General features: G+C 42.2%; 2 protein-coding genes across 2 annotated transcripts; both read right to left on the bottom strand.

The window, feature by feature from the left end:
- Window positions 1–2133: 2133 nt before the first annotated feature.
- adnp2b (ADNP homeobox 2b) lies at window positions 2134–9899 on the bottom strand. The gene is made up of 5 exons (XM_088328803.1): window positions 9616–9899; window positions 7399–7519; window positions 7200–7331; window positions 6256–6795; window positions 2134–5361 (listed from the first exon to the last, which is right to left on the bottom strand). The coding sequence occupies exons 2-5, from the start codon at window positions 7504–7506 to the stop codon at window positions 3151–3153; spliced, it is 2991 nt and encodes a 996-aa protein (XP_088184929.1). The 5' UTR covers window positions 7507–7519; window positions 9616–9899; the 3' UTR covers window positions 2134–3150.
- A 1393-nt stretch (window positions 9900–11292) lies between these two features.
- On the bottom strand, window positions 11293–26586 carry azin1b (antizyme inhibitor 1b). Its single transcript, XM_088328800.1, has 11 exons — window positions 26328–26586; window positions 25111–25254; window positions 24801–25015; window positions 22713–22886; window positions 22466–22638; window positions 22174–22387; window positions 21623–21697; window positions 15790–15955; window positions 15524–15633; window positions 15111–15331; window positions 11293–12008 (listed from the first exon to the last, which is right to left on the bottom strand). Exons 3-11 carry the CDS (start codon window positions 24903–24905, stop codon window positions 11951–11953), a joined length of 1296 nt encoding a protein of 431 aa, XP_088184926.1. The 5' UTR covers window positions 24906–25015; window positions 25111–25254; window positions 26328–26586; the 3' UTR covers window positions 11293–11950.
- Window positions 26587–27627: the final 1041 nt, after the last annotated feature.

The following is a 27627-nucleotide window of genomic DNA, read 5'->3' as shown; positions in this document are numbered from 1 at the left end:
TTCGACAGGAGATTATAACTGCTCCAATTGCATAGGGCAGGCAGTCCTTCTCCATCCTGAGCCAGCAGGGCGACATTGAAATGTCATCCAGCCATGCCGAGAGGGAGCGAAGGCCTGCCGCCCAAAAGTAACTCATGAAATTCGGGCAAAGCGAGTCCGCCATCCATCTTGGATTTACATAAATGATCCTTTTCAATCCTGTGTCATTTGTAATTCCAAATCACTGATAGAATAGTAGCATCTAATTTTTTGAAGAAGCTTTTACTGATGAATATCGGTATGTTCTGCAGGAGATATAAGAATTGAGGAAGGAAGATCATCTCAATTGCATTAATTCTACCTACTAACTAGATTAGAATTTTGGAAAACGTTGCCATACAGTTTTTAAGTTTCTCAATTAAGGAAGAAGTTTGTGTCCAAGAAAATTTCATATTTTTTGGTTAGTACTATCCCCTAAATATCTATTTTTTTCCAGTTATCTAAAAGAGGAATCATCTTATCAAACTTTTATCAGTAACTTATTGGCAGCATCTCACAATACACGGTCCCCAGTCATTCTCTCTTCAGTGCAGTGCACTCGTCCTGTCCCATGTGCAGAAAATCACCCCTAAAGCAACCCCATGGCTTCACAGTAGGGATGGTGTTCTTCAGATTGTACTCTTCATTCTTCTTCCTCCAAACACGCTTAGTGGAATTAGGAGCAAAAAGTTCTATTTAGGTCTCATCTGACCACAAAACTTTCTCCCATGACTCCTCTGTATCATCCAAATGGTCATATGCAAACTCTAGACGGGCCTTGACATGTGAACCTTTCATGCCATGCATGATTTCAAACCATGACGTATTGGTGGATTACCTACAGTAACTCATGTTTGTCTAGTTTCTGGCTGATTCCTCACCTTTCTTGGAATCATTGAGACCCTAGGAGGTGACATCTTGCATGGGGCTTCTTTCATTCTCTAATGATTGCTCCAACGGTGGATCTCTTTATAGCCCTTTCCAGCCTTGTGAAGGTCTACAATTTTGTCTCTGGTGTCTTTGGACAGCTCTTTGGTCTTGTTACAAGTTAAGGTCTTACTGATTGTATGGGGTGGACAGCTGTCTTTATGCAGCTAACAACCTCAAACAGCTGCATCTGAATCCAGCTGATACATGGAGTGCATGTGGACTTCAAATGGGCGGACTAACAAGTCTTTCAGCGTCAGAATTCTAGATGATACACAGGTGTTCAAATACTTATTTGCAGCTTTATCACACAAATAAATTGTTAAAAAAATCATGCATTGTGATTTCTGGAGTTTATCTCTTACAGTGGACATGCTCCTACGATGAAAATTTCAGACCCCTGCATGATTTCTAAGTGGGAGAAATAGCAGGATTTTCAATTACTTATTTTCTTCACTGTATATATATATATATATATATATATACATACATACACACACGTCTTTTATTCAGCTGATCAACGGAGTGACTGCCTTCAGTGACCGGAAGGGCATTGAAAATTTGACTGGCAACGAAGAAACTGGAAGTATGCAATATTGAAGTAAATATACATAAAATACTCCACATTTTATTTAAAAGTGATTGCTATCAATCTCTCAAAAAGTCGAAATTTGTAAGATTGACTAAGTCTTTGAAAGCGTTGTTCACGTTTTGTCAAATAACACTTTTACATCATAGGTAAAAAGTCAAAGCCGAGTCATTCCTAAGACTTAAAAAGTGGTCGGCGGCGCCCTCTGTTGGCTGCGGCTGCATCGGCTCGCTACAACGGGTCAGGTGCAATCGACATTTCGTTCTGTGTACATTGTTACACAGAATGACAATACAAGGAAATTATTATTATTATTATTAAATTGTTATTTTTTTGTGTTTATAGAGAAAACTGATAGAAAATAGAGGGGACGGCTAAAAGCCCAAGCCCGATAACTGGGACGTCACACTTAGCGGTTATTGGTTCGAAAACCAGTCACTTCATTATCATCGTGCATCCGTGGATATCATTTTTAGTATTGGCCACAAAAAAACATGTTAAATGAACAAAAATATATCTGTAGATAAGATTCACGGAATATAATCAGGGTTTTTTTTTTGTCGTAGTCCAATCTACAAAAAAAAAAAAAATACAAACCCTAACACATGATGAAATGTTTATTTTGGTTCAACACTTTCGCTGAAAAACCGAAGACAGAACAGGATGATGATGGTTTCAATACAAAAATACGGTACAAAAAACGAGCAGCTGTCAGGAGAACAGAACACAACAGAACATAAAAATAAGGTAAAATTTTATAGCTCCGTTAATATTTAGTGATCAAAACGTGAGTATTATCACTCGGACATTCTGACACCAATTTTCACCTCTTTAAACAATAATAAATATAATATAGGAAGTATTAGGCCCAGAAGCTTTTAGACACACATCAAAATTAACTTACGTAGGTAGACTTAGCTAACCTTATGAGTGAAAATTGTGCACATTTATATACGTAATTAAAAATAGTGGGCGTGGAAATCAGAGCCAGGAGAAGAGAAAGTCAGTGCTTTTCGAACACGTCACTAAAAGACCTTAAATGGACAACAAATAACTACAACAACGTTATGCCGTTTACCCTGTTAAACTATAATGAACCCCGCAACGCAGCATATTTTTAAACTGTAATTGTGTCGATTAAAAACTGTTAATGCACCATGCTTGGGTGTCGTCTGTTTCAGCGAAGAGCTTTATTTGTAAGATAATAGGGATTTGGTGAGGTACAATGTCAATCTTGAGGCAGCATAATCCATTTTAGGAACTGCTCCTTCTCACTAAGGTTGGGGGAGGCAGCATCATATAATTGAGGATTTCTTTTTTTTTTTTTGTTGTTGTCAAATTTCTTGCACGGTTGTGAGGCAGAGATTCCCTGCAACCCAGACCTGACAAACTACCATTTGAGGCCCAGGAACAAAAAGCATGCGCAAAATACTCATTTGTGACCACAAACATAACGTAAATTATTGTAACCTATGCGCTGACAACAAGTCCAAAGAACACCCCACAATGTAATTGTGTTGTGTCTGGACTGCACAAAAATGCCACATGATGGTATATGGCCCCTCAAGTTTTCATTTTGTGACTTCAGTAATTGTTTACAATCCTTCTCCTGTCAATTATTTTTGCTCCATAGGCACCTGTGCAGCAGTTTTGTTACCCTCACTTACATCCATCAGTTCCTGTTCAGGTTCAGCAGGATCCTCCGGTACCTTGTCCTTCGGGACCCCGTCGGCCGGTGCTTCGTCCTCCAATACCTCGTCTGCCGACGCCTCCTTGGACTCCACGACCCTCTGCTCAGGAATTTCTAGCGGATGCTGTACCCGTGCCAACAGGGCCATGTTGAAACCCATTAGCACAGAGGACTTGGCCCCCTTGAAGCTCCTCAAGCAGCGGAGACGCTTGGCACTGAACAGCGACACCAGTTCGGACTTGGTTAGTGCAAGGCGGCGGCACAGCTCGTCCCCCTCAGCGCGACTGATGTATGGCTTGACGCTGAAGTAGCGGGCAACAAAATCGCGACGGTCCACGTAGCTGCGCCGGTCTGCCGGGCCAGGCTCAAGGGCTAGTTTGACATTCGGATCGGACACAATTTCAGGTTCCGGCGGGGGCGCTTCTTTACGGCGCACAGCCTTCTCCTCGCGTTCACGCCTGTTGAGCTCGATGACCTGCTGCAAGGCAGCCTCCAGTCTGCGGGTGGACTCGAGTTGTTCTTTGTTCTGCGGCGGAACGGGCGCCCGCAGTCTCAGTGGTGCCGGTTTCACCGACATCCCTGGGGGCATGTGGAGGAAGTACAACCCAGATTGCCGGGGCGCCAGAGCGTGGTTGAGCACCTGCGGAGGAGGAGGTGGGGCTGCCAATTTAGGGAGTTGCGGAAACTGCGGGGCCTGCGGTGGTTTAGGCGAGCATCGGCAGCGTTGGATGTGGAGCATGACGGCCTTTTGGGTCACCTTCCCAGTGTAGACGCCGTTGCAGTAGATGCATTTGAAGGCGTCGGTTTTGAGGATGGCGTGGATGGTGGGTGCCACAAGGTGCTTCTGCTTCAGGTGCTGCAGGTACTTAAACTGCTCCTGGAATTTCTCATCGCAGAAGGGGCAGTAGGTGGTGTGGATTTTGGCACCTGGCGCCGGGCGGATCTCAGGCGGACAGCCGGGCTGCAGCTTGACGTAGACCAAATCCATACAACTGGTGACCAGAGCCAGGTGTACTTCAGCCTCGCCCAGGATTTCCTGCGGGGCCTCTGTGGTAAAGTCAAAGTTCGATACCACGAACCCGGAGTTGCCATTGGAGTGGATCTTGTAGTTTTGCTGGAGGAAGTCACAGTATAGCTTGCTGGCGGGATTGTGCGACATGACATGTTCTGCCAGCTGCTTGATGGAGAAGAACAAAGTGGAGCAGTAGAGGCAACTGAGTCCGTGGAGCAGGTGCTGCAGGACGTTGCTCTCAGAGAGCATCGCATTGCAAGTCAGACACCTGACGCTTTTGTCGGACATCTTCTTAAGGAAGGTGGCCCTTCCCGCCAGGCTCTCCGAGCGGTGAACAGTTGAATTGGTCTGGTGGGCCACCTCGATGTGCATGTCGAAGACGTTGCTGGGGAAGAGTTCATTGCAGAGGGGGCAGGTGATCCACTTCTTAGTCTCTAGATTTTTGGCTGAGCTCGGCGTGGCAGGCGCGGTCATTTGGAGTGGCGCGAAGGTGTACGTGGGCATACCATTGACGCGGTTGCCGGTGGGTATGAGGTTGTTCAAGAGGGACTGGGAAGTAAGCATAGTGCCTTGGAGTGTCATCTGGTTGACCAGTGGGACCTGCTCCACGCCCGGTTTGGGTGCTGGTGTGAGGACTTGCTGGGCCGGTGGTCCTGCCACAGCTGCTGACACGGCCGCTGCAGACACAGCCGCTGCGGACTTGGCCGCTGCGGATACGGCCGCTGCTGCTGCAGCCACTGCAGCCGATGGGGCTGCCGGTGGAGCTGACGGCTTCACGGCAGGATACTGAACTACCTGGGAGCCCTGCAAGGAGATTGTCGCACCCGGTTGGAGTAAACCCTTAGCTTCTGCGCTTGCTAGCTGGACCAATGCAGAGGCCTGCGGGGGCAAGTAACTCTGGTTGCTCCCAGGAGCACAAATCAACGAAGGGCTGTTGGCAGAGCCTTGGAGCTGCTGTAACGCCACCAGGGTGCCACCACTTGGGTGTCCGTTCCTGGGTACCGCATAGGGATTGCCGTTCATGGGTTTGGGCGCCAGGTTGGGTAGCGTGACGTAGCGAGTGTTGCCGTTAACCATGGCAACACTCCTAGGAGCGGCCAGGATGTCCACAATCATCGAGTGTACCTGCGAGAAGGGATAAAGGTGAATTGAATTGAATTTGAAGCAAAGAATGATGCAAGAATGATTAACTATTGATTAATTATAGAGTAAAAGATTAATACTTTCTCCATTAAAAGTGGTTTCTGTAATTTCAAAACATTGTATTTGCCGACACCATGTTCTGGCTAAACTCTTTATTGCAGCTCTTTTTGTCGTACGTGTAAGTATGTGAAATTCTGAGAAGCGCTCGAAAAAACTGTTCATTTTCATCTTTTTTTCGGGGTTTGGGTTGGCATATGGACTGTATTTGAGCATAATGTGCTTTGTGGCGGAAAAAAAACGATGATAAAAGTAAGATAAAAGCAGATAAGCACGGTGGAAAAAATATATATAAAAGGCTCTATGAACTGAGTTGGTCATTATTAACACATACTCAGCGGAGAAAATATCTTATATTTTAAACTTTTTAACAAAACCTAAAACTACACACCCCACCTTTGAGTATGTGTTAGCAATGCACAACTGAGTTTCAAAAGCCCTTATTCTATATTTTCCACTACACCTATCTTGTTTTGTCTTTGAGCAAAGCCTTTCGGGGCGGAACACATTGGGTGGGAGAAATGGTGGTAGGGGAGCTGGAGACTGACGTTAGTGTAGCATGAAAATGGTGAAGATAAGAAAAAGCCTGCTTCAAGTAGTCCGAACGCCAACCCAAACCCAAAGAAAGATGAAAATAGATTGAATTCAAGCGCATCTAAAATTGCTCGTCCTTGCACGTGCATCTTAAAGAGCTGAGTAAAGCTGCAATGATGACACAAGCCTGGAGATCGCAGCAGCGAATAACAAGTCACAAATTCCATGCAGCTTCTTGAATAAATGAATGGAAATAATGTACAAAATAATTGTTGGTAACCCTACCTGCGTGCTCAAGTTGTAATGCTTGGGATCCACCAGCAGGTGATGCAGCATTTGATCCAAGTTCCCTGTGTTGACACTGCATACTTTACAGCAGTACAGCTTGGCGGTGGAGCCAGCTATTGGATGGCGAAATCCGATGAACTGCTCCGGCACCCTGTCCATGTGCTTGAGGACAATATGCTTCTTGACGGTGAAGACGGACTGAGACGCGTACGAGCACTTTTTGCACTTGTAGCGCAACGGGCCGAACGCGCTGCTAACCGGCGGCAGAGGTGGTGGCACCGCCGTCAACATTCCAGCCGGCGCCGCAGTCATCGCCCCGACCGGCGCCGGATTGATGGGGCGTCCGCCGTGGAAGAGCAGGATGTGTTTCTTGACGGCGCGAGGATGCGCCACGAAGACGCAACGTTGACATGGAGCAAGTGTGCACATGCGTTGCAGGTACTCGTGGCAGCGCGCCACGTGGTTCCGGAAGGTGTGGATGTTTTTGGACGAGTACTTGCACATGACGCAACATAAGGAGCGAGAGCGGTATGGCCACTGTGAGGAAAAAGGGAATTCAGTCAGCTTAAGATAAAAATGCATTAACACCAATACATACGTGATATTATTTGTTTTGTTTTTTTGTAGCATTTTTCTAGGACGAATTTTGCATTATTTTCGTAGGAGTATTTCCAATGCATTTTTACATTATTTTTGTAGTATATCTGTAATAGGATTTTGTGTAGGATTACTATAGCATGTATTTCAGGAATGTTTCCTTGGTAGTATTTCTATTCTATATCTGAAAAGTGCCTCAAGTGGTATTTTGTAGTATTTCCATCAAGGGACTTTTTGGAACATTTCTGTATTATTTTGTAAAATAAATAATAATAACAATGCTAACGTTAGCTCAGGAGGGGTTAAGAACACATTTGACATGACGTGATCTGAGCACAAGTCACCTTCTTGCGACGTCGTCCATTATATCCATCGGTAAAGTCGGTCCACTCAGTGCCCAGCAAACGATCCTCTTCCTTAGCATCTTCCCCTGAAGCTTTCTCCCCGTCTTTCTCATCCTTTTTACCGTCAAGCTCCTACATCAGATCCAAATATGGAAACTGAAGATCTTATCTTTTTTTTAATTGAAGTATAAACAAGTACCTGAAGAAAGTTCTGGCAGTCCTCGAGGCCAATTTCGCTCAGCACGTGCTTCACCGCCTTCCGTGCCTTGCGGACTTTGTCCAAGTTGTTCACCGGGAGTTGATACATTCTTGATCACGTCCTTTAAACAAATATTTTTATTGTTTAAAGGTTTTCTATCCATCTATTTACATACCGAAGCCGTATCCATTTAGTGGGAGGTGGCTAGAGTCACTCACATTCAACAAACATTAATTCCTCTTCGCTCTTCCCAACCTGACATCAAACATTAACCCCACAGTACAGCATGGGGTGTATTGCTGTGCCATGCAACCCTTCATCAGCAGAGAGGCCCAACAGCATACACCGGTTTAATAAATGCAACATTATAGAAAAAAAAGTCTGAATTTATGTAAATTTGTTTGAAAATACACACAACGGAATGTACTAATGGTATTGATGACAATACTTTAATCCCCATTTATCACAGTCAATAGTGACCATAATATAATGGAAAATGGATCATGGCCACACGAGAGGTATTATTGTAGTTCAGGCAGGAAAAAACAGGAAAAAAAGAGCGACAACGCAACAAATGTACTTTCCCGACTACGCTCTCACCAATAGTTTACTAGTGAAGGATTGTATACATTTGACTATAATGGATTTTATACATTTGACTATAAAGGATTTTATACATTTGACTATAAAGGATTTTATACGATTGACTACAAATTACATTTAATGCAAAAGATATTCACTGACTGGGCTTTAGTTCAATGACAGGTCAGGCTGTTTAAAATTCAGAATATTTTGTCTAGGGAATTTTGATAACAGGACTCTGACGGTGGACGGCAGGCGTTGTTTTGAGAACAAGGCGCTGAGTTGTGAGAACGGTGGGCGCAAAACAATTTCTTGGTACGCCCATGGGCGGAGCCGAGACGCCATCTTGCGGGGAGACGTGGGCCAAAAAGAGAAAGCTAAAGGATTTCAGAAGAAGGCTTAACACAGACTCAAACGTCACTAATTCAGCCGTTTTCGATGGAATACACTCAGTTAAATTGTTAGGGAAATTAAATCTGTCCCCGTGTGGAAATGTCGGCTTTCCTGTTCATTTTTTCCTTCAAGAAACGAGCGTGCATAAATTGTTGGGTGAGTGTAGGTTGTGTTTGGTTAATGGAGTCAGATAACTAATTTGAACAATTTGGTAAACTGTACATTTGATTTTATTTGCCCCCACATTGATTTTGATTGAATTCCAACACTAGGGATAATAGATCTTGGCCAAAACAGCGCCGTTCATTTCAGGCGAGCCACAGTGGCAGGCCCTATGGGCCAGAAACCCCCCCCAAAAAAGTGATTTGGCCCCTGCGCACAGTATTAATTGACCAGGGATAATGAAGCACGACCAAAATCATACATTACATTTTAGATGGGCCAGACAGGCTCCTGACAAAAGGGCCTTCAGCCATCCCAGTTTGCCGCAATATGTGATTGGGATAATGGATCACCGCCACACGAGTGCAGTTCATTTCAGGCAGAAAAAACACGGAAAAAAGAGCTACCACGCGTGACACTAATTTAGTAATTTGCTCTCTCGGCCCCACTCCGAGCAATAGTCGACCGCGGGCCACATTATATGTTGCAGCAGGTCATGAGTTTGACAGCTTGGGGTTTTGAAGGGTTATTGTTCTATCTTCGTTATTCATTATCCATTATCGGTCAGTTCATAATACGCTACAAAGCCTAGGAGCCGGGACACTTACTCTCAGCCAAAAGGCCAAGCTAACGTCCTAGCCCTAAAGCCTTGCTGCGATTATTGCAAATGCAATGCGTTTAAGAATGACTACCGCCTAGTGTCTGTAACAGGAATGTCCGGTGACGCTATATCTATGTCTGCGCGCTAGAATTTACTAGAAGACATAACTATACGGGGCATCATTTTACCACTTAAACAGCAGCAGAATTGACATAAAATGAAACATATTTCACTATTTTTTTGTTAAATTTAGTTATAATTAGGAGAAACTCAATTCTCGTTTGGTGATAAATTACACTAAACGTGATTAATTATGCACGTAATAGGTTAGGGCTGAACAACCAACTATGAACAAGCGCGTGTTGCGTTTACGTGTTGGTGCCCAAGTGATTGGCTCCCGCCCAGTGACAGCATCACGCCGGGTCACTGGAGCCTCCACCCCGCCCATGACAACCCAAGTCCAGCCGGCAGACGTCTACCTGCTTGCGGGAGTCCGAGGTAAGGTTTGGGGGTCGCTCACTCCGTCCCACTTCCTCCGCACTCTTCCTCCCTCGCCCGCCGAGTTCCCCACCGTATTCCTCCGCAGTCGCCGGTTCACTCAACGGAGCCGCATCTCGCGTATCCGTGGAACCGCTTCAGAGTTTAGAAGCGCCAAACGAGTCGAAAATGAAGACATTAACGATTTTTTACACGTTTTTTGTCTCCTTTCTTTGCCGTTACGGAAAAAGATGGCGCTCAAGTTCAGGATATGACGTAGGAGATGTCTAATTTGCATGCCAACCAAACTGACCAATGAGAGGTTTCTTAGCTTTTTTGCTAAGTTACTTTTTTAAAGCTAATTTTAAAGTTTTTTGCACTTTGAAACTGTCTGAATGAAATATTTTCATTAAGCTTTTTAACTTTTACTCATGTTCTGTTTTGCTTATTGTTTGTGTGTGTTGAACATGCTAGCTAGCTTTAAGGGGCGTGGCTAGAGGAGCTCCTGCTTGTGATCATGTGACATATGAGTGAGCTTGGCCAATCAGAGGTCGGGAAAATGAGCTAAATGGGCGGTCCGTTTTTCTGATGACGTCATATCATGCCACTTTTATTAGCCAATCATACGCAAGCCATCATTTGGTTTAGCACAGTGGTGAAAATCGGTATTGCAAGCTACTTTAGCTTAAAATTTAGGTTAGCAATTGTCGCTATAAGTTTTAAGTTTAAAATTTACCATAGAAAAATTCTATTATTTTTTTCCATGATTGTATGCTTAAAAATAGGCAAAATTTACTACTTCGCGCAACTAGGCAATTATTTTTCCAGGAATAGGAGTAAAATTTCATAATTCTCAAATGGTAACTTTCACAAATTAAAATTATTTTCCAGGTAAAAAAAAAAAGGAAAATTTTGAGTCGCAATTTTTCCCCAGAAGTCTTTTGAGTATAATTTTACACAATGGACCAATTGAAACATGCAAATTAATGTTAATCTCTGGGCGATCACATTTTAAGATGTACTGGACTACTTCAACATGTTTGAGCTTAAAAATTTGCCACAAAAAAAAAATTGCATTTATGTGTGTGTGTGTACCCTATTTTGCGGACACTCATTAATATTGTAATTACGCGACAGATTTTTCAGATATGAGTACGCCTTATAGACCGGAAATACACCAAATCAAATTGGAAATGCAAAATTACAATGAAATGCTTCTACATAAACCGTAACCTTTTTATGAGTGAATCTAGTTGACAAAAAGTTTAGAATGTTTTTTTAATGCAACCCTTGTTCTGACTGAAGCTTTTATTTCTACCCCTTCAAGTCCGGTGTGCCTTATATATATAAATTGGCCCACAGAAAATATTTTGAGGTTTCTCTTTATAATCAGGAACGTGGGGTATGCATTATATATATATATATATATATATATATATATATATATATATATATAAGGCTAAATACTCTAAATTTATTTAGTTATGGTTTTCAGACAAAATACCCATTAATTTCTATATTCACACACAAGCACAATGAATGAAATTATTTTTTATGGTCTTATAATTTGTGCCTTGATGTTCAAGATGTATTTTGTCCATTAAGAACATTACGCTTTGTGCATTACAAGAAAACATTTGTTCTCAGTAAGGGACAATCAATCAAGCCAACTCAGTATGAATGATTTCAGTCAGAAATGTATTAAATTAATCACGCATTATTTCAGACAATTTACATTCAAAAGAAAAACAGACAACAAAAACTGGGAGTGGTCCATTAGTGCTTTTAGACAGCAAGCCAAGAATACGTTTTTTTTTTGTTTGGCAACAAAAAGATTGCCTTAAATAAGTTGAAGAAAGCTGTACAAATGACTTGGCGGCCCTTTTTACGTGACAAGACAGCCACAGCACGTATGAAGCCGTTAGAAAAAAAACATCAGGGACAAGCTGTCACAGCAAAACTTGATCCAATAAATAAAAGAAAAAAACGTTGGTTTGTTGTTATGGTGTTTGAGGTACTTTGCATGTTTTTCAAAGGATATAACACACAATAGAGAACATTAGCAATTTCATAAAAGGATTATAGTTTTGTAGAGCAACGAAACATCCCCCCTCCCACCAACTGCTAGGTTAGTTTGGGAAAGACGGGAAGGGGGGGGCGTTTTGGGGCTTCCATCTATTGAGTCGTCCATTTTGTTGCATAACATCACTTGGGCAGGATTAATATGGCGGGGCCAGAAAAAAAGGGACATAGGGATTATTTTGTAATAAAATGCTGGCTGGAATGTCAACCACAGCAAGACGCTTGGGGGGTGTTTAAGGAGGATTTCGGGAGCAACTACACGAAGGTCTTTATGGCGCCATCTAGCGTCACACCTGCTTCCAGCATTTCGTACCTGTGGGACCAACAAAATATTTTTCACAATCAAAGATGGATAACAAAAAGATTGCCATTTTATGTTATTCAAAAGAAATCACTTTGAGGGCTTTATTACACCTGTAATTAAAGAGTAACAATTTAATAATTTGATGTATTTTTTAGTTGTGAAAGTTTTCAAACTGGTGTCGAAACTATAGCCCATGTGCAATATTTGGACTATTTTCAGCAACCCTAAGTATATACTGAAAGTACATGCTACTGGAAAATGTTGTGTACACTTCTTAATTAGAAATTTTCAAATGAATTCTTCAGTTATAAGATTTTTATCTTTTTTTGCAAATTTGTTACGTTATGCAGGGTTGTTAGAATATTTAAATGCATCACTGCATATACTCATAATTGATTGAGTTTTCCAGTTCTTTCAAATCACAACATCATTATTTTAATCAAGTTTATAATTTAGCTGTAATCAATATGCCTTAATATCCATATATTCAAATCCACTTTTTTACTTTATTTCTTATCACAATATTTACTTTTCTAGTCATTGTACAGTCTATACATTGATCCAAGTGGTGTTTTAGTTTGTTTGTAGGGAGTCCGAGTCTTAAACCATCTGCATGGTTCTGTCTGGACTAAAACTGGCGTGAAGCTGGTGCCTTCTGAATTCACTCAAAGTGACTGTAAATTAACGCTGCTTAGTGGTAAAAGAAACATACAGTGAAGAAAATGGGTATTTGAACAGCCTGCTATTTTGCTTTTTCTCCCACTTAGAAATCATGGAGGGGTCTGAAATTTTCATCGCAGGTGCGTGTCCACTGTGAGAAATAAAGTAAAGAAAAATCCAGAGATCATGCATGATTTCTTAACAATTTATTTGTGTGATAAAGCTGCAAATGAGTATTTGAACACCTGAGAAAATGAATGTTAATATTTGGTAAAGTAGCCCTTTACTATTACAGAGGTCAAACGTTTCCTGTAATTTTCCACTGCAGGAGGGATCTTGGCCCACTACTCCACAGATATCTTCTCTAGATCAGTCAAGTTTCTGAACTGTTGCTCAGAAACAGAGTTTGAGCTCCCTGCAAAGATTTTTGATTGGGTTCAGGTCTGAAGACTGGCTGGGCTATGCTACAATCTTGATATGCTTCTCCGGGGCCACTCCTTGGTTTTTCTAGCTGTGTGCTTCGGGTCGTTGTGTTGGAAGACCCAGCCACGACTCATCTTCAATGCTTTGCCTGAGGTAAGGAGGTTGCTCCCCATAATCTCACAATACATGGCCCCGGTCATTCTCTTATATGTCCTGTCCCATGTGCAGAAAAACACCCCAAAGCAACCCCATGGCTCATCAGTGGGGATGGTGTTCTTCAGATTGTACTCTTCATTCTTCTTCCTCCAAACATACCGAGTGGAATTCGAACCAAAAAGTTCTATTTTGGTCTCATCTGACCACAAAACTTTCTCCCATGACTCCTCTATCATCCAAATGGTCATAAGCAAACTTAAGACAGGCCTTGACATGTGCCGATTTAAGCAGGGGAACCTTTCGTGCCATGCATGATTTCAAACCACGACGTTTTAGTGGATTACCTTCAGTAACCTTGGAAACGGTGGTCCCAGCTCTTTTCAGGTCATTGACCAACTCCTGTCGTGTAGTTTTGGGCTGATTCCTCACCTTTCTTAAAATCTATTGAAACCCCATGAAGTAATATCTTGAATGGGGCTCCACTCCGGTTGAGATTGACCGTCATGTTTAGCTTCTTCCCTTCTCTAATGATTACTCAAACAGTGGATCTGTTTTCACCAAGCTGCTTGGAAATTGCTCCGTAGCCCTTTCCAGCCTTGTAGAGGTGTACAACTTTGTCTAAGGTGTCTTTGGACAGCTCTTTGGTGTTTGCCATGTTACAAGTTAAAGTCTTACCGATTGTATGGGGTGGACAGGTGTCTTTATGCAGCTATCAACCTCATGCATCTGAATCAGGCTGATACATGGAGTACAGGTGGACTAACAAGTCTTTCAGCGTCAGAATTCTAGATGTTCCAATACTTATTTGCTTCTGAATCACACAAATAATTTATAGATTTTTCTTTTTAGTTTATTTCACACAGTGGACATGCATCTGCGGTGAAAGTTTCAGACCCCTCCATGATTTCTAAGTGGGAGGAATAGAAATATAGCAGGGTGTTCTAATACTTAATTTCTTCACTGTATATATATATATATATATATATATATATATGAGAAAAAATATCTAAATAATAAGCAAAAATACAAGAACTGTGAAATAAACATGCATTTCTTCAATAATACTGGTAGGTTGAGAATGTTATATTTTACAAAACATTAGCCTTACCTAAAGGGAGCTGAATTATTTGTCTGTCATCTTGCTGCTAAGATTACCCAAAAAGCTTGGCCCAAAAATGAGAAGTTAAACGGTGCGTTTCAGTCACTTTGAGTCTCCGTAATTAAAAGTATTCTTTCTTGTGCTTTTTAGTAATAGTTTTCAGCTGCACTACACCCTACAGTGACATTTAGTGGTCACATATACGCTCTTCCTTTTATTCCTAAATACTTAAGTCCAAATCAACTGTCTAATTTTATTTTTGATCGAGACATACCTAATTGGTATAATGGCGGCGCCCTCTGGCTGCGGCTGCATCGACTCGCTACAACGGGTCAGGTGTATCGACATTTCGTTCTGTGTACATTGTTACAAAGAATGACAATACAAAGGAAATTATTATTATTATTATTATTGTTAAACATTAAGAACGTTATTCCAGGGTCAAATTTTTGCTTTATATCCTCATTTAAATTTTGACGCGTAGGATATTTTGATTTTGTATGTTTTTTAATAATGAAAAATCATTAGTATTTTCCGGTTTTCTGTGCAAAAATTGAGTCGCATCCTTTTGTCAGTTAGCGGTTAATTTTTGTGTTGTTCTTAAATAAAAAGCTGCAAACAAACAATACACTAATTAGTTTAACAGACAAATTACAGTTGGGTCAATATTTGCTATAATCAGTGAAATGGATTGATTCATAATGCCATAATTCAACATAGGGAGGTGTGCAAAAGCCATAAAGTCAACTGGAAGCAATAAAAAGAACGCATACCAATCGGAGGAGGTTGCAGTGTAGTAAATGGGTGGCTGTGGGGAAGCGCAAGTACCCCCATAGACATCGTCCAGGCCGGAGGCGCCCATGTTAGAAAAAAGCAGCCAATTGCCCACGCTGAGCTCAGGAAGGAGGCAACGTTCCACCACGAAGTCTAACTGGTCCAGGGTGGGGCCCCGCAGGCTACTGGGGTACACTGCTTCGTCAGTGCACAGCGCATGCTGCATGAAGGCAAAAATGTCAACCAACAACTAGTTTACAATCATTATATTGCTCTTAAGTATGTTCCAAACAACCTGTTTGTGTCAGTTAAGTGGAGCACGCGTGTGCAAAAGGTCACTTCACATTGGAAATCTCAAGACCGTCCCATTAACCTGACACACTTTCAGGTGATTGGTCCACATTTGTCACACCTTGTGCACTGTCGGGGCAGAGATTGCGTTCCCCAAGAGCTTTATGCCAAAAGAGCTGTAAACACCCTCGTTCATGTAGTACAGGAACTCTGCGTCCTCGCTGTTGTCATCTGCCGACACACACACACACAGGGTTAGGAACGTGCACCATCACAATAGTGCACTCTAACGGAATTTGAGCTCCAGCTAAGATTTATGATTACGCAACAGCCGTTACTCAATGGCCAGGCGGCCGCATTTGTGGCTGAGTGATTAAGCGGACTCACCAGGAGGTAAGCCATTCCGGCACAGGGTCACCGCCTCTTTAGCGATCACATTGACCGCCAGGCTGAAGGCCGATGCCGCATAGAAGGAGCCCGGTTGGGCCAAAACGTGCACGCCAGACAGTGGTGGAAAGTACACGTTGAGCAGTGGGCTGAGGGCAGACTCCACCTTTGACACAACACAGAGTACGATGAGAAAGAATTTTACATCATGGTGATATTCTCCTTACCATATATACCCCGCATCTAAGCCAAATTTACAAGTAGTGATGACGTCACGTCGCGCTGTTCCGGCGCCGATCGAAGGCGACGCATCACGTCGAGCTCTCATATTTTTTTTTATTTTATCGCTTTTCTTTATCTCTACAACCTACTCTATCGTGCAATATTCTAGAGAGAAACTACTGTTACTACGCCCTGTGGATATTACTTCTTTTAACCCCCCGCTTTTATCTGATATTGACAATTTTAATGCTGAAATTAGGAATGAGAGTAGTCAGGTTCGAACCTGTAAACGGGGAAGAAGAGGTGGATTATTGGTGAAAGCCAGAAGAAGAAATGGACGTGCTCCTATACCTAGTATAGTGCTTGCTAACGTTCAGAGGCTTTATAACAAAACTGATGAGTTGTTTATGAGGATTCATACCTAGAAAGATTTCCGTGAACGTTCTTTGTTTTTCTGAAACTTGGCTAAAACCATCACATCCTGATTACTTAATCCAGCCGCCGGGATTTACGATTTTCCGTCAGGATCGGGACACAGATATCACAGGTAAATCCCGAGGAGGCGGAATGTGTTTTTGGTGAACGACAGCTGGTATACGGATGCTCGGATTATATCCAGTGGATGTTCTGCTGATTTGGAATATGTGACCATTAAATGCAGGCCTTTCTATCTTCCTCGTGATTTCTCATCAGTGACCCTCACCGTAGTATATATCCACCCAAGGGCCGACGTCGATGTCTCACTAAAAGGATTAGCAAGCGCTATATCCAAGTACGAAAACAAGGATCCCAACACCCTATCCATAGTCTCATCTCATCTCATTAGCCGTACCGCTTATCCTCAGTAGGGTCGCGGGGGGCTGGAGCCCATCCCAGCAATCATCGGGCAGTGGGCAGGGGACACCCTGAATTGGTTGCCAGCCAATCGCAGGGCACACAGGGACAGACAACTCATTCACTCATTCACACCTAGGGACAATTTGGACCGGCCAATTCACCTGAAATGCACGTCTTTGGAATGTGGGAGGAAACCGGAGTGCCCGGAGGAAACCCACGCAAGCACGGGGAGAACATACAAACTCCGCACAAAAAGTCTGGAGCTGGATTTGAACCCACGACAGGTTCCCATGACATGAACTGTGCCGCACAAGCGCTAACCACTGCGCCGCCGTGCTGCCCCCCTATCCATAGTATTAGGCAATTTCAACCAGGCCAATCTTCGTTCCGTATTACAAAACTATAAACAACAAGTTACATGCCCAACCCGTGGTGACAAGATCTTCGACTACTGTTATTGTCCAGTGAAGCAGGCGTACAAATCTGTTAACCGGTCAAGTCTGGGGAATTCCGATCACTCCACAGTACTACTCATACCCGCCTACAAACAACAGCGCAAGCAAGTTCCACCTACAAAACGTACCCATCTGACCAGGTCACCAGCTGATGCGGATAAACTGCGTGGATGTTTGGAGTGCACAGACTGGGAAGTACTCAAACACGGGAATGACATCAACGAGTACACGGACACGGTGTCGGATTACATACGTTTCTGCCAGGAGCTTTGTCTACCTACTACGTCCAAAACTCAGTACTCAGTTCAAAACCATGATTCAACAAGTGCATCCGGAAATTGATAGATACCCAGGACGCCGCCTATAGGCACAAGGACTCGGACCCCGACGCTTACCGCCAAGCGAAATCAGCATTGACAAAGGGTGTTAGGGCCGCCATACGTTCATTCTGCGATAGGGTAGAGGTACAATTCGACACTCAGGACTCCAGAGCTCTATGGTCAAACTTGAAGCTCATAACTCAGTACAAAGGACCAAAGAAGACTGTTGGTATTGTGGACGCTACTCTACCCAATCAGCTCAATGACTTTTATGCCCGATTTGACAAGGACAATAGTAGTACTCCAGTGCCAGCCCCTGTGACCAAGGACGACAATCCTTTGATCATCAGTGAAGGAGGTAAGACGGGATTTCGGGAGGTTGAAAGAGAGGAAATCACCAGGCCCCGATAAACTCTCACCCTGCCTTCTCAAAGAGTGTGCTTCTCAACTTGCTCCTGTCTTTACTGGTATTTTCAATTGGTCTTTGAGTTCTGCTACTGTGCCCTCGTGTTGGAAAAGCACTACAATTGTACCGGACCCGAAGAACAATGTCTCATGTCTGAACGATTATAGACCCATAGCACTCACGTCCGTGATCATGAAAACTTTCGAGAAGATCGTATTGAAATTCACGAAGTCCTTTCTACCATCGAATCTAGATCCGTACCAATTTGCTTATCGAGCCAATACAGGTGTAAATGATTCCATTTCAATTTGTATTCATGAGATTCTCGGTCATCTTGAGCATAGGAATTCATACGTTAGGGTTTTATTTATAGATTTTACTTCGGCTTTTAACACCATTATTCCTTCTAAACTGCATTTTAAACTTCTTCGTGACCTGAATTTTCCCGTTTTACTATCAAATTGGATTTTAGATTTCCTTCTCAAAAGAGAACAGTCCCAGGGCTGTCCATTGTCTCCAACTTTGTTTTCCCTATTCACACATGATTGTCAACCCAATTCTGACCATTCACTATTCACTAAATATGCAGACGACACCACGGTTACTGGCCTTATTTCAAATGGAGACGAAACTGAATACCGAGCAGAAATTGATTCACTTTCCACCTGGTGTCATAAGAGTAATTTAATTATTGAATGTAGGTAAAACTAAGGAGATGATAATGGATTTCCGTGCTAAGCCTCCCCCGCATGTGCCACTGTCAATTAATGGTAGTGAGGTGGAACTGGTCCATTCATTCGAGTTTCTGGGTACTTACTTGTCAGCTGACCTCACATGGACTGTCAATGCTACTGATATTCTAAAGTCAGCCAGACAAAAGCTCTACTTCCTTCGTCAACTAAAATCATTCGGAGTCAGTCAATCCATTCTAGTCAATTTTTATCGTGCTATCATTGAATCCGTTTTGACTTGGTCAATCACAGTTTGGTTTGGTCGCGTCAATCAGATAAGAATTGTCAAAGATGGAATCAGTAGTGAGGACAGCAGAAGAAACAATAGGTACTGGCCTCCCGTCCCTGCAAAGTATCTACATCGATCGAACTAGAAAACGGACACTAAAAATTATAGACAATCCGTCACCCTGCTCGCAGGTACTTTGATTACCTGCCGTCAGGTCGCTGTCTTCGCTCCATTGCGAGCAAGACTTCACGTCTTAAAGAGTTTTTACCCTTCCGCTATCCGTATGTTCAACGGGAATTGATTTAAGGTTTTGTTTGTAGTATTATTATGGCAACGGCGTTCCTCCGACCTATTCTACTCTAGTTATTTACATATTCTTTATTTTTAAACTATTCTATATAATTACCTTGTATTATACACTACAATATATTTTTTACTCTTCTTTTTATTTTTTAAAATCTATTTATCATTATTGAGTGTTGGCGTGTCAAATGATTTCTTGTATATATCATGTTTATGGTTGATACTGGCTGAATAAAATAAATACAATACAACACAAAAAAAAAAACTCATTTTAGGGGGTGACATCTTGCATGCAGATTTGGTTGTGTGTCAACAGGAGCAAACTGGAAGCAGTACATGGGGAAACAGCCATGCCATACTTATACAGGAACAACTAACCAACAGGAAATCAATAGGGCAAATGTGAGCATTAAGGTGTGCTGAATTATAGTCTTTTTATTTGTAAAATTATCTTTGCAATACACCATGCTTGGAGAAAAATATAAAAGGCCCAAGATAGTACCCAGAAATGGAGAATAAGATCTTTGAGTTGTTCAAGGCCAAAATGGATATGGGGTGTTCTCTGTCAAGTGTTTCTTTGCAAGCTCTCAAGCTTGTACAAACCAGGAAATATGAAGGCTTCTACTTCCACAGGTGGTTTTACATGTTTTAGTCTATTTTTTAAATTGTCTGGCTGTTTTGAAGCAACTTTAAGTCGTTGTATGCAAGTATATATGGAAATTTGAAAGATAGATATTTACTTTGAGTATTGCACTACTTTTTGGTATCAGTAATCTGGGAGTAACTAAGTTACTTTTAGAATAACTAACTACTATTATTTTTATTCACAGGGATCAGAATGGAGATTTTCATTTTCAGCTGAAATAGCCAGGGTCCAGGGCGGAGCCCGGTGGGGGAAGTCAACAGCATTTATCTTATTTGCTATGTGAAAATTGCACTAGAATGAATTAAATCCAACAAAACAGAAACCATGTATTATATATATATATATATATATATATATATATATATATATATATTAAAAAAATAAATAATATATTGACATTAAAAACATTTGTAATATTGAACATGATCATGATGATACAAAATAATCTATTTTAATCATGTTTATAACAAATTTTGAATTTTGTTTATCCTGTTCTAAATATTGTATAAACACAAAAGATAAAATCATTTCATAAATAAATAGATTTATAAATACCTCAGATTGGGATTTTCTGTCACACAGGGGAACCAGTGGTTGACTGCTGCTAGTATTTGAAGTGGAAGTATTTGAAACGGCCAATAATGTTGAACCGGTGGCTGCCGATTTTAAATGCGGATCCGACTGCACAATTTGATCGCCGGCAAGCTATTTTTGCTTTGTGCTTGTTCATTTTAGCATGATCGATCAGTAACACACAACCTCGCGTACCATAATTGATCAGATCGACACAGTATAGACACTTTGCTTTCCCTGGAACATCACACTTTGCGATGAACTGGCTCAAAGTTTCTGTAACTTCCTCGATCTTTGCGCCGATTTTAACGTTTACTGTGACAGTCTTCTCCAGCCATGACCACTTAAATTTATTCTTGATTCCTTTATCCATCTCGGAGACAAAAGCCTCGTCTTCTTTTCTTAGTATTTTCATATTTACTTTTTCAAACACTCATTTCACCGTTTGAAAAGACCGGAAGGAGCGCCATGTTTGAGAAAGCCAATGCTCTGAACAAAAGCTCCGCTGATTGGTTATCAGCGAACCTATCGACCAATGGTCTAAATGCTAACTTGGGGTGATGAAACAGTCACGTATCATACCTCACCCCCCCCAAATATTTTCTCATCGAATTTTAGACGATTTACGGGAATGACCTTTGGGGTTCAAAAACAGCGGAAATCCGCGGATCCGCGGAAAATTCTGATCCCTGTATTCAGTAACACTCCCAACACTGGATACAAGGTGATTAAATATCATTCTATTTATTTAAAATAATACATTTTAAATATTTTGTTTTACATGAAAGCCAGACTGATCCTCCTAAAAGCTGTTTTTTATTTAAGCACCAAAAGAAATAATCCTTCACTAAATCTAGAACTCACTAAAACTGTCCCTCTTATTCAAAATCTTTTGGATGCAGTTCAGATTTAGTAGCTAAAATGTCTGCTTTAAAACAAAAATCCTCCTGTATCTTATCAGCCGGAATGACTATTCTGATCCTTCATCCTCCCAACTAATGTCAACAAATCAACCAGTGTGACCTAGCAGTGTGTCTTATCGTTGTCCTGGCAGACACATTTCAGCGGGTCAAAGTCTGACTCAATCAAAATGTCATTTCATGTGCCTGACCTGTTTTAGTTGGAACTCTGAGCCAGTGAATCCAGCACCAACGTCTAGGATGTTCATGTTGAAGCCCAAGTCAACCTGAAATAACCAACAAAAACAAATGTTAGCTTCCAAAAGTGTTATTTGTTATTGAGATAATAAATACTTCCACTAAAAAATGAAATAAATACAGTTCTGTATTGTGCAACCGACTAAATAAGCCCCCAAAGATGTTAGTATTATGCAAAAAAAAGATACCAGGAATAAAATAAATGGAAATCTTGTGAAAGAATTGTAAAAACAAATGACGTTTGTAGGCCCTGCAACCTTTGCAATCGTACATTAGTCAATTCATTCAAAAGTGAAAAATAATTTTGAGTTGCCGGAAACTCAGCAAAATGTAACGTGATGTCAAGTTTTGGACATTTTTTATAATGATTTAGTTGCCACACTTGGGGTTGCTGTTGCTAACTGTTTCAAGCGTTGCTCACCGACTGTGTGTGAACGCTTAGACCCGTGGAAAATTAGAGGGAATATTGGTTATAAGTTAAGTACCTGCGAAAAATGATACTCACCCCCATGTCAAAGACGCAGCGTGCGTCTGCCACTGCGTGGTTGTAGGCCTTCTGCAATTCTTGACAGGAGGTCGGCACGTGGAAGCTGACGCCCACAACCTGCACCCCGAGCGCCTTGGCCGCCTCCAAAAGTTGACGGCAGCGTTTGGGGGTGGCCCCGAAGGCCACGCTGGTCTCGGTTGCCTGGCCCTCAGTGCTGAGCTGCAGCAGTAACCTGAGAAACCGCCCAGTCAGAAATGGACACTTCCATGCTTGTCTGGAGAAATAGTGCTATGAACTAGCAAACACTTACTTTGCACGAGGATGGAGGCGGGCAATTTTAGCCAGCTCTGTCTCGTTCTCGACGACGAGCATGCGCACATCGTGCTTTGCCGCTGCCTTGATGAGCGCCAGCTGCTTGCAGACACCCGACAGGATGATTTTGTCAGGAGGCACACCGTGCTCCAGGGCCAGGTTGACTTCAGCCTGTGATAATGACATAAGTTATAAGGTCTTCAGATCATGAGCCGAGCACGCTTTGAATAAAATTAAAGTCTTACTTTGCTGGAGCAGACAAAGCCAAGGCCAAGGGAGGCAAGCACCTCAAGGACCGCCAGGCTGCGGTTGCATCGAAGCGGAAAGTATGGCTGCAGATGTGGCGCGGAGATCTTCCAGCGATCATGTTGGCGCATCAGAGAGCCCAGGTCGCCCACAACAAAGGCGCTTTTCTCTGCCTGTTGACACAAAACCACAATAGACTTGATAGTAAAATGGGATTTATTGGATTTTCTGGACTATGAAGTGCACGCAAAAACCCAAAATTGGCCAGAAATTCGAACATACGTCTTATAATCCGGTGCCTCTTATATACCGAAAATTGGAAATGCATACCAGTATAATACCATATAGGCGACACAGTGCTGCCCTTTCAGTGGTTCAGAAGCTTTTCTGCACTACCGACCAGTTAAATTTTTGACAATCGTCTCGCAACCCAGACCCAATATTATCAACGTGGTACAGTGAATAAAAATAATATAAAGATGGGATGAAAGCTAATGGCTTCTCGAGTGTTGTGATATCCCATGTGGTCTAGTCGATGGGTTCATACGGGTTCATCAGGGTTCAATTCCTATTGCATCCATTATAGTGGAATTGTAATAACATCCAATGTTGTACAATTGTGTTTAGCAACATTACTCGACAAATGAGTGTAAGTACATCAAGTTTATTGTATCCATTTATTTTTTTTGTGAAACTATAGCCCTTATTGTAGTCTTAATTCCATGTGCCTTAAAATTCATTGTACTTTGTGTAGGAGATATAACAAGACCATTTTTTTCTGAGGGTGCTTCTTATAATCGGATGTGCCTTACAATGCGGAAAATGCAGTATACCGTATTTTCCGCACTATAGGGCGCACCGGGTTATAGGGCGCACCCCCAAAAAATAGTTTTTGGTCCTATATCTTCCATAGATAAGGCGCACCGGATTATAAGGCGCTACAATGGGAACGTCGACAAAACAGTCAGATGATTCAGTCAAACTGATTACCCCCTTAACATTCCCAAAGCCTGCAAAGAAGCAAATACGTGTCGTAGACACGTGCGGATGCGGTGTTCGTACGATGTCACTTAAATGCGTCATTTCAAATATCATTCGGAAGGTTGAAGTCTTGGGATTCAAGAAATGCCAAACATTTCTATGTTTCTATTTTCTTTTTCGCTCACAACTTTACTGTGCATATGACAATAAACACTTGGAATTGAGTTGAATTCACTCAACTCATCACAGCAACATCGTTCTAAGATAAAATATAAAGCCGCATAACTCACCTAAGTTCTCACGTTCAATAATGATACGCAATCATGGTCTTCTTACAACCGTGAGTGAAGTAAATCCAGGAGAGTAGAATATTTACAAATACAGACTAATGAAACATGTTTCTTTATGGCGTACTTTAGCAAGCTTGCTACGCCATTGCTAAACTCGGCCAATTGCAGGGTTTGTTTTGGCCATCTAGCCTATTGGAGGCTCTGAATAACTTCAGCCAATAGTGATCGATTCAAATGATGATTGACACATTGGTTAGCCAATGAAACGACGGTATATAAATCCCAGCATACACCGCGGACTTGCTACGCCATTGCTAAACTCGGCCGATTGCAGGGTTTGTTTTGGCCATCTAGCCAATCCGAGGCTCCGAATAACTTCAGCCAATAGTGATCGATTCAAATGATGATTGACACATTGGTTAGCCAATGAAACGACGGTATATAAATCCCATCATACACCGCGGACTTGCTACGCCATTGCTAAACTCGGCCGATTGCAGGGTTTGTTTTGGCCATCTAGCCAATCCGAGGCTCCGAATAACTTCAGCCAATAGTGATCGATTCAAATGATGATTGACACATTGGTTAGCCAATAAAACGCCGGTATATACACCGCGGACTACTCCACGTTCGGGGTAAAATCGAGTCGGCGGCTGTTGAGTAAATTGCGAGACCTTGCGAATTTAATATTGAGCCATATATAAGGCGCACTGTGTTATAAGGCGCATGGTCAGCTTTTGAAAAAAATTAAGACTTTTAGGTGCGCCTTATAGTGCGGAAAATACGGTATATAATAGCTTTAAGGGGTGTACCAACCAAGGCCTGCTCGCAGATGCGTTCGTCGATGAGGTCGTCCACAGTGGCGCCGCCCTCCAGCAGCTCGACGGTGTAGCCGGCAGATCCGCCGGCAAGTGCTTTCATTTTAACCGTATTCCAGCGAGCCAAAATTCATAAAGAACAAGTGGGAACGAGTCGGTGGCGGGCGGGTCAAAACTGAGCCAAATGGGGTTTCCTGACAGTTATGCAACAAACTACAGGGAAGGGAAACAGAGAAATACGCCATTAGAAGAATGTAAAAGGAATTTTGCGGTCAGGAGAAACGAAGTTCTCGAAGGAGCGAACTCACATGGACAAGTCGGGAGACGGACCTGTCCCACTATCAGCTAGGATCCCAAGGCGGCTCAGCGTTGAAGTCAAAGTGCTCCCGGTAAAGAGCCGCCCCTAGACCCTCAGGATAGCGTGCATACACCTGTGCAGAGACTGGGGAGCCCTGCACAAATAGAAAATGTACACTTTTATTACCGGGTGCTACGATTTTTCTTTAGAAAAAAAAAAAAATAGAAACACTGCAACCACTTAGTTTAGTGGGTAAAATCACAAAGTGACCTTAGGCGAAAGTGGCATTCAAGGGTAGAGGCTTGATAGAATTTCTCCTGTCGTCATATATATTATAAGAAATATTAACACATCATTGGACAACACTACCCTGAGAACATTGGGATTTTTTAAAAAAAAAACTTTTGTCAAGCATTGCGTGTCCAAACTGCTCAATTCTAAATTATCAATTGCTATTGATGGATGAGATTATAGATATATTGGTCGTTTAGAATCGTATTTTCAAAATCTCATCGTTTCAAAGGGAACTATTCACTTTGATTTTCTTCCATATTAAAAGAGTTTTTTTTTAATTTGTGTTTAATCAAAATCAAGCATTTTCCGAATGTTAGAAACAAATCTCAGCTCAAGATTGTACGTTTATTATTTTTCAACAGCACAGCTCAGACCAGATGTAAATTACAGCTTCATATAACAGGGTATGAAATCATGAAGGCATGTTGGAGCCGTAACATTAAATAAACAAGTCTGTCCTTTAAACTCTAAAATGGCGAGCTGAAAAAGCAAACTGCGCACGCGCAACAAACCACTTGACGAATGAGATTAGCAATAAAGGGCGAAGCCAAAAACATATTACAATATCACACAAGGGCAAATGTCACGGAGGGTGGCTATTTAACGATTTAGAGAGTCGTGGTGGTAAAATACATTGAATTTATTAGGTCAGTTAAAATGCATGGCGGCGCGACGCTAACGTTACAGCTTGTGTTATAAATAACCCAACAAACGCGTAAGCAGCCTCAGTCGATACGAGATACTGAATGTGCAGTAAAGTCAGCGCATTTTTTAAGATAATTACGGCCTTCGAAATGCACGTAATGACAGATCAGTCAACAGAAATAAGCATAGAATTTGGCTGTCATGTTCGAAGCAATGGAGGCGGAAAGAGCAGCCCGCCATGATGTGAACCCCATGGAGACACTCGCACATTTTCGTCGCTCTACTTACGTTAGATAACGGCCTGATGGTTTTAGAAAATCGTCTTCTCTTTTTCGGCGGAATTTTTAAAGAGTAGTGGGCCCCACGTTGAAAGAAAGAAGGCCGTTTGTTGAGGCCATATGGCTTGAAGAAGAGGTTGGGTTTTGCGGGAGATTCGTCGCTGTGTCTCGTCGGCGGCGGTAAGAGAACTAGTGCGAATACTGCCGCAGGAAGGAAGGAAACTTCAGCAACCGTTGGTGGGAGGGCCTTGCTGGTGAATGGGACCAATCAACGAGCGGGATTGTGAAAGGGGCGAACCAAAAAGGTATTTCCGCAAAGGGTAGTGATGCGCTACACTGGGTTTACGTAATGGTACACTCTTCGAGGTGGGTGACACTCGCTGCTGTCAATCAGGGAGGGAAGTGCTTCGTACGAGTTTTCGTCAGGCCGGTCACGAATATTCGGAACACATGAGCCTTTTATGTCATTTTATATTTTATTCATTGAGAAGCCCAAGTTCGCTGAAATAAGCAGTGAACCCTCGCCATAACGCGGCTCACCTTTCACGGAGTTGCTACAGTATTGTGTTCTGCATTCTGATTGCCTAAACACTGCCTTCACTTTCAGTTCACATTGATTTTTTACAGTATTTATTTGTAAATAAACGTTTAAATAGTTAAAAAGGGTTTGATATTTAGTTTAGACGTGTGATAAAAAAATGAACATTTCTACTTCACAAGATTAGCCTATCACAGTTTCTAATTGGAACACAGCCCCCTAGATAAACGAAGGTCCAGTGTACTCCAATCCCTCGTTTTTTTGGGGGTTAATAGTGGCCAGAACCCCCGGTGATATGCTGGCCTGAGCTCACACCAGTAATTAAACAGGATTTAAAGGATCACCGCCTAAACAATATGGTTCATTCTGGATTGACCACAATGGCAGACTTCGGCAGCCCAACCCCCAGAAAAAAAATGGGCTCTGACAGCCCCCACTTCAAGCAATGGTCGATCAGGGATAATGGTTCACGACCACTACAGCCCATTTTAGTTGGGCAAAAATGGCGTGCTTTAGCGACCTGGACGATAAAAAAATGCGATCTGCCAGCCCCTGCTCTCAGCAATATTGGACTAGGAATAATGGATTCCGGCCATATCTGTGCATTTCATAATAGGCGGACCAGAACGGCACGTTTCCCGAAATAAGTGCCCACTCGCAGCAATCTAGAATTGGAGAGAATAGCTCACAGCCAGAACAGTGTAGTTCATTTCAGGCTGAAAGAGTTACAGCAAGAAAATAATTTTTTTTGTGTGTGGGGGAGAAAAAAAAC

Source organism: Urocampus carinirostris, chromosome 2 (assembly GCF_059441175.1).
Source record: "Urocampus carinirostris isolate Australia breed hairy pipefish chromosome 2, RoL_Ucar_1.0, whole genome shotgun sequence".
Taxonomy (NCBI): Eukaryota; Metazoa; Chordata; class Actinopteri; order Syngnathiformes; family Syngnathidae; genus Urocampus; species Urocampus carinirostris.
The sequence above is the reverse complement of the archived record's forward strand: the minus strand, read 5'-3'. Positions and strand labels throughout refer to the sequence as shown.